General features: G+C 37.7%; 2 protein-coding genes across 2 annotated transcripts; one reads left to right on the forward strand and one right to left on the reverse strand.

Moving 5' to 3' along the window:
- Positions 1 to 2,109: 2,109 nt before the first annotated feature.
- On the forward strand, positions 2,110 to 2,769 carry LOC101998306 (dynein light chain 1, cytoplasmic). Its single transcript, XM_013355587.2, has one exon. The coding sequence runs from the start codon at positions 2,214 to 2,216 to the stop codon at positions 2,481 to 2,483; it is 270 nt and encodes an 89-aa protein (XP_013211041.1). The 5' UTR covers positions 2,110 to 2,213; the 3' UTR covers positions 2,484 to 2,769.
- Positions 2,770 to 6,130: 3,361 nt separating this feature from the next.
- LOC101998587 (olfactory receptor 4C45-like) lies at positions 6,131 to 7,057 on the reverse strand. Its single transcript, XM_005372145.2, has one exon. The coding sequence runs from the start codon at positions 7,055 to 7,057 to the stop codon at positions 6,131 to 6,133; it is 927 nt and encodes a 308-aa protein (XP_005372202.1).
- Positions 7,058 to 7,966: the final 909 nt, after the last annotated feature.

Genomic DNA, 7,966 nt, shown 5'->3' on the forward strand with positions numbered 1-7,966 from the left:
CAGAGGATTGGTAAATAATTAAGGCTGAAGTCTTTGCCAAAGCAGCTTTCAAGATCTTTGGGTTACTCCCATTTGGCACCCACAAAGACCATTAGCAAGGACTAGTTTTAGAAATGCATCTGGCATTAGGTAGAATGTAGGTTGTAATTTAAAGTAAACTCAGTTGCAGGACTTTGGAAGCTTTCTTCTATGTTTTTTTTTTGTGATTGTGGCACTGTGGAACCTGGACCATGAATGGAAATGATGGTATTCAAAATTACGTGCTTGATTACTGTTATAGATTGTGATATATTTTGTTTATTTTATTTTACCTTACCAGTGACTGACCGAAGATATTAAATGGCAGGATTACCAGCATCAAAGATTGTATAGAAATTAAGAAAAATAAGAAGTGCCATCTTCTTCTGCTAAACCAAGGGGCATGTATCTTTTTCTCTTTACTGGCAGAGGATGCTTAGTGGTGCTCTAGGTCATTATTCATAGAGAAAGTCACACACCCAAGGATTTGTGTAAAATATATGTCAGTTAGGGGCTGAAGCACAGAAAAACTCTACAAATGAGATTCTACTATTTTCTCTTCTCCAGCTTCCAAGCTGATAAAGAACTGATTGTAACTGCAAGTGGAATCTTTGTTCTTTCTTAACAACTTTTGATTTTAAATAAAATTAGCAGATACTCCTAAATTCCAGGGCTCACAGGCAAAGCTTTTGGCTCCATGACTGGCGGTCATCCTTTCCTTTTATTTAGTTTCTGTGCCTTTGTTTGATATCAACCTCACTCATGAGGCCCTCTTCCTTTTCATTTCTAAAGTCATTATATATGTGCATGCGTGTATGTATGTATGTATGTATATACATGGATATGTATATAAAATCCATAGAATGCTATTTTAATTAATTTAAGTGCAAAGTTAAGTGACATTAAGCACATTCATTATTGTAAGCCATCTAGATCAACAATTTCTAGAAAACTTTCTTGTTTTCTTATTTCTTAAGCAGATATTCACTTATCTTTTGTTTTGTAACTCCCTGGCAGATACTGTGCTAGTTTCTGTCTATATGAATCCATCCACACTAGGTACATTGTATATTGAAATAACATAGTATCTACCCTATGCACACTTCCTTGTGGGATGGTGGTGGTAGGGATTGAAATCATGGCTTTGTTGATAATAGCACACAGGTATTTTATGTGTATATCCTATTTCATCAATCCTAGTGAATTTTTGGTTAATTTGTTCTGAAGTAATTTCCAGAATTATATTAATTTTTGAGATTGTCTCAGTAATAAAGGGTCTCCTGTGAAAGGTAATCTCAGAAGTAGATGTCACAGAGCAATTCTGCAAAATACTTATAGAAAAAGTTTTGCTTTTTAAAAATGTTTCATTTCAAGTAGATAATCCAGACTCAAAAAAAAACTTCTCTCTTTTATATATAGGTCTTTGTTGGTAATTATATGCATATATATACATATATATGTATATAGAGAGAGAGAGTGAGAAAGAGAGAGAGAGAGAGAAAACTATGGTTACAGACTTTGACATTGGACAGCAGATTACAGGAGGGAAAAAGGTGCCAATGAAGATTGGGGAGAGCAATATGGTAAAGGTGACTTGAAAGCAGCAAGCATTCTCTGAGTAATGGAAGATGTAAAGAGAGGGTCCTGTGTTAGGGGAATGAGAGGAAGAAGTACAGAACAAACTGATTTATAATGCCATAGACTAAACTCATATTGTGTATGCTAATTAAATTAAAAAACAAAAACAAAAAACTCGTTCTATACTTCTGAATGATAAGATGACACAGACAGGTTAAAAGTCAGTCACTGCCTAAGAGAGATATTTGCAGTCTATTACATAGCTGAAACAGTGGAATACAAAAACCACTTTTACAAAGATGAACTCAAAGTTAATCAACTAGTAGATGAGCACATGAATGATGAAGACTTTATAGTTCATAGACACTCATATGCTAAGCATATTGTCAGAAGATGTGTAGCTTCAGTTCAAGACATTTGATATTGACAGTGGGAGTGTTATTACGATAAGAACTGGCAGCTGTCTCTTACACTGCTGGTAACATACCCACTACAAGAAGTCATTTGGAGATGCGCCACGGCTTCGGTATCGACCGGCTCTTCTTTGCTGCCTGAGCGGCGCCAGCACCTTCCTCGGGAGCTCGCAGCAGCCGGCTGGCCCCTGCTCCACGGCAACCATGTGCGACCGGAAGGCGGTGATCAAAAATGCAGACATGTCGGAAGAGATGCAACAGGACTCGGTGGAGTGCGCTACTCAGGCGTTGGAGAAGTACAACATAGAAAAGGATATTGCGGCCCATATCAAGAAGGAATTTGACAAGAAGTACAACCCCACCTGGCACTGCATTGTGGGGCGGAACTTCGGTAGTTATGTGACACATGAAACCAAACACTTCATCTACTTCTACCTGGGTCAGGTGGCCATTCTTCTGTTCAAATCTGGTTAAAAGCATGGACTGTGCCAAACACCCAGTGATCCATCCAAAAACAAGGACTGCATCCTAAATTCCAAATACCAGAGACTGACTCTTTAGCTTTGCTAAGGGAACACCTCGTTTGAATCTGTTGTGTTTTGTGCGGAGCATCATCCTCTGTACAAGTTTGTGGTTATAAAATAATTGGTAAAACAGCTTACGTTTGTATTTATTTTCTAGGTCATACTTATGTACCCCCCCCTTTTTTTCCCCTCCCTTAGGCCATTCCTTTAAAAATAAATCTGTTTGCGATGTAAAAAAAAAAAAAAAAAGAAGTCATTTGATGCTGCCTATGCATTAAAAATGAGACTTAAATATTTGGTCTTCTTAAATATTTTAAGGAAACTTCCTCATGAATGTGCTACAGAAACATGTACAAGTATATTCACCATAGAATTTTTTTAATAAAACATGTTTTTTAGGGGTGATAAAAGAGAGAAATAGTTAAGTGAATGAATGCATCGGTACCATATAGCTAATATGGTTGGCTATTTTATAGCAATGAAGCAAAAGGGAAATCAGGTCTATACCCATCAATAGAGATGTGTCTGTAAAACAACACAGGGTGAAACAGTACCTGAAGGCTCATATAACACTGGTTATTATCCCGGCACTTGGGATGGAGACAGGAGGATCTTTTATTTAATATTAATTAAATTTATTCATTTATTTTACATCCAAACTGCAGTTTCCTATATCTTCTCTCATCCATTTCCCCCATGTCATTCCTCCCCTCCCTTCATCTACTCCTCCTCTGTTGCTGTTCAGAAAGGGGGCAGTTCTCCTATTGGTGTCAACAAAGCTTGGCATATCAAGTTGAAGTTGGACTAAGAGCCTCCCCTTGTATTAAGTCTTGCAAGAGTACCTCACAATTAGTAACAGCTTCCTGGAAGCCAGCCTTTAAGAATAGGCCCTGCTCCTGCCACTAGGAGTTCCACAAATATATCAAACTACACAACTGTCACCCATATGTAGAGAACCTAGTTTGGTCCCATGCAGGCTCCCAAGCTGTTGATCCATAGTCTGTGAGCTCCTATGAGCTCACATTATATGTTTTTGTGAATTCTCTTGTGAGTACCTTGCCCCCTCTTCCACCCCGGGTCATACAACCCTTTCTTCCTCTCTTCAATGGGATTCCATGACCTTGGCTGTGGTTCTCTGCATCTGTTTCCATCAGTCACTGAAGGCTCTCTGATGACTCTTAGAGTAGTTACCAACCTAGTGGCATAAGATGGCCTGTCCAGGGTACACATCTACTATTGCTAAGAGTCTTAGCTGAGTTCATCCTCATTGATTCATGCGAGTTCCCCTTGCATCAGGTTTTTACCCAACCCTGAAATGCCCTTTTTTAATCAATTTATCTATTTTATTACTGTCCTTCTTCATCAACCCATCCACCTGATGTGAGGTTGGTGGAGATCTTTTCCAATTAAGTAGGCTGCCATTTTGTCTTATTGACCATGTCCTTTGCTTTATAGAATATTTTCAGTTTCAGGAGGTCTCATTTATTGATTATTGGTCTCAATGTCTATGCTACAGGTGTTATGTTTAAGAAGTGGCCTCCTGTACCAGTACATTCAAGGCTACTTCCTAGCAGTGGTAGAGGAGAGGAGATAGAGATGGGAACGTGATGGAACAGGGATGGTTGAGGTGGGGAATGGATAGAGTAGGAGAACAATAAAAGAGATATCTTGATAGAGGGATCCATTATGGGGTTAGGGAGAAACCTGGTGCTAGGGAAATTCCCAGAAACCCACTAAAATGACCCCAGAGAAGACTCCTAGCAGTAGTGGAGAGGGCGTCTTAATTGGCACCCCCAAAAAGTCTTGTAATCATATTGGTAAATATCCTGTCATGATAGAGCCTTCATCCAACAACTGACAGAAGCAAATGCAGAGAGCCACAGCCAAGCACCAGGCTGAGCTCTGAAAGCCCAGTGGAAGAGAGGCAGGAGAGATTATTATATGATCAAGACGGTCAAGATCATGATGAGGAAATCCATAGAGACAATCTCAGAGCAAACTCCCTGATACTTTGGCTCTTATAATATTTCTACCAATTCCTTATTATATAGTTCATATGTATGTATTTAGGAATATATATGCATATATGTATGTATGTAAAAACAATTATTAAGAAAAAAGAGGTCATAAATTTGAAAGAGATCAAGAAGGGATATACAGGAAGGATCAGAGGGAGGGAAGAGCGGGAACAATGATGTAATTGTGTTATATTCTCAAAAAATAAAATAAGCAATTAAAAAATACAAATAAAATTAAGCAAAAAACAACCAATAGTGACTTTGACTCAGTTAGGCTACTCATAGCCTTTTAGTTAGTTTATAAAGTCATAGACTTCCATATGGTTTTTCCTACATTCTTAGTTTTTGTTCAACCCTCTCCATCACACCCACTTTCCTCCATTCCTGCCCCATTTAAATATTTCAATCTTTAGTATCTACACGTTTACATTCATAGCATGTGTGTTCTACTGTTTCTGCTCCCCATATCCCCTCTTATCTCCACACCTTTTTTGTTTCTTTTCTTGCTTTCACAGATCTATCTAAGAGATTTTAACTTAATACAGAAAAGCAAACATTCAAGCTAGGATTTCATGTGTAAGAGAACATGTATTATTTGTTCAACCTGGACCTGGGTTATCTCATTCAGTATAATATTTTTAGAATCAACTATTTATGTAAATATTACTTATTTTCATGTTTCTTTAGTGTGGAATAAAATTACAGTCTGTGTATTGCCACATTATTTATTATCCATTCATCAATGAATAATCATCTTGGTTAATCCTGTTTCTTAGCTAGTGTGAATAGAGAAGCAACTAACACAAAAGTACAGATATCTCTGTAAATGACCAAAAGTGTTATAGTTGGGTTGTATTGTTCTATTTTTAGATTTTTAAAACCCTATCTGATTTCTCACCACCATTTGTTGTCATTTGTTTGACCTCACTGAAGTTGAGAACAGAGTAAATGTCACTACAAACTGAAACTGAGAAAGAGAAAGAACAACAAGATCTGGGGTAACATATTCCTAAATATGGTTTGATAGAAGTATGTCATAATCAGACTAGGGTGACAATAATACATAATAATTTATTTTATGTTATGTATTATATTACATAATTATAATTAAATTATATTAAGTGGAACAGAATTTAAAGATTCTAAACACAAAGAGATGATAAATTTTTGATGTCATTGAAATCCTTATCATTCTGGGGTTTTCATATACATTATCTACATTTATTATTACACTGTTCCTAAAGCCGGGCGATGGTGGCGCACGCCTTTAATCCCAGCACTCGGGAGGCAGAGGCAGGCGGATCTCTGTGAGTTCGAGACCAGCCTGGTCTACAGAGCTAGTTCCAGGACAGGCTCCAAAGCCACAGAGAAACCCTATCTCGAAAAACCAAAAAAAAAAATAAAAAATAAAAAAAAAACAACAACACTGTTCCTATTTCTTTAGTACAGAAATCATCCATTTGTAAATTCTGATGCAGAGTATAATAGACATTATCAATTAAAGTCACTTAGGAAAAATAAATCCATATGAAATATTTCTAGATATTACTATATAAATATAGAAAATCACTAGACTTCTTTAACCACAATGTGTCCTTATTTGACCCAGGAGTTTCTTAATAACTTTTTTGACATCTTCATTTCTGAGGGCATAGATTAAAGGGTTCAACAGAGGTGTCACTAGGGTGTAAAACACACTCACAATTTTGTCAATGGGAAAGGAGGTCATTGGTCTTACATACAAGTATGAGCAAGGTACGAAGAATAAGAAAACAACAGAGACATGAGAAGCACAGGTAGACAGGGCTTTGTGACGCCCTTCTGCACTGTGTTTCCTCAGGGAGTGAAGGATGGCTATATAGGAAGCAACCAGCATAGAGAAAATGAGCAAGCAGAGTGACCCACTGTTGGCAGCAATCAGGGGCCCCAGAGTGTGAGTGTCAGTGCAGGCCAACTCCAGAATTGGTATTAAATCACATATAAAGTGATTAATGGTATTGGGGCCACAGAAGGGTAACTGGGCTATAAAAGTAGTCTGTATCATTCCATGAACAAATCCCACAATTCCAGCCGCTACCACCAAGGAAACACACACAGAACGGTTCATGATGGTCATATAGTGCAAGGGCTTGCAGATGGCTACATAGCGATCATAGGCCATGGCAATCAGCAAGATGATTTCTGCTCCTGCAAAAAAATGCTCAGCAAAAAGCTGAGTCATGCAGCCATTGAAGGATATGCTACTCCTCTCAGAGATCAAGTCATAGATCATTTTGGGTGCTATGGAAGAAGAGTAGAAACCATCTATGATGGACAAGTAGGACAGAAAAAAGTACATGGGAGTAGCCAGGGCCGGGCTGATGAAGATGGTGACTGAGATGAGTGTGTTACCTGCCAGTGTAATCAAATAGATTACTAAGCACACAATAAATAAGAGTTTCTTCAAATCTGGGTCTTGAGTCAAGCCCAGGAGAATGAATTCTGTGACATTGTTCATCCTTTTCATCAGTTTAGTTCAGGCTCTGAGCATATGGTCATCTGAAAAAAAATCACAGGGTGTCTCAGTAATGATATTTAAAAGGAAACACTGAAAAAATCAATCATCTCATTACTTCTGGTCCCTGAGGTGGATATAGCTTCACTTCTCATCTCTGCCGATAGTATCACATCCTTTGCACTTTTAAAGAACAGAAGTAGATTTTATTATTCCTAATGAACTTCTGTGGGGTAGTGACGGGACCTTATATAAATACTACAAGAAAACTGTCATTATAATTGATGACAAGGGTGGCTTTCAAATTTTCTTTTAACCAGTTCCTTAAGTGTCTAATTTCATTGTGTTTTTGGATGGCAGATATCATCAATATCAATTATTTTTAAGCTTTGTTTGTCTAGTTGCATAGATTTTTTTTTATAAAATTGAAGTATTTAATGAACAACTGTGAAAAACCGCTCATACTCTTTAATTTACAATCCTTTTCTGCCATATAAATGCATCTGCTCCTAGAGTTAGAGATGTGGCTCTGGATGGAGCTGTCTTCTCTCTGGATGCAGAAGCACTGCATTCGTTTAGCTCATTGAGCATACTGAATTCCAGAAACCAGATTTTGTGCCTCGTTCCCCATGGCAATTATTTTCATTGTTTCAATGTTTCTTGTCTCCGTATCTGTATGTTTACATGTAAGTATCGCAAAATATCTCCTAAACACCACAGTATTTTATGAATAAATTTTTCTTGTCGTTGGACTTTGATCAATTATATGATTATTCTCAAATTTAGGTACATTTCTCTTCCCTAATCACATATTAAACGTAGATAATGACTTCCTTGCTCATGTTCTCCCTCCTTCTGCTCCTCATTGGGACCTTGGGAGCTCAGTCCAGTGCTCCAGTGTGGGTCTCTGTCTCTATCTCC

The sequence above is a fragment of the Microtus ochrogaster genome, unplaced genomic scaffold, assembly GCF_000317375.1.
Source record: "Microtus ochrogaster isolate Prairie Vole_2 unplaced genomic scaffold, MicOch1.0 UNK207, whole genome shotgun sequence".
Classification (NCBI taxonomy): Eukaryota; Metazoa; Chordata; class Mammalia; order Rodentia; family Cricetidae; genus Microtus; species Microtus ochrogaster.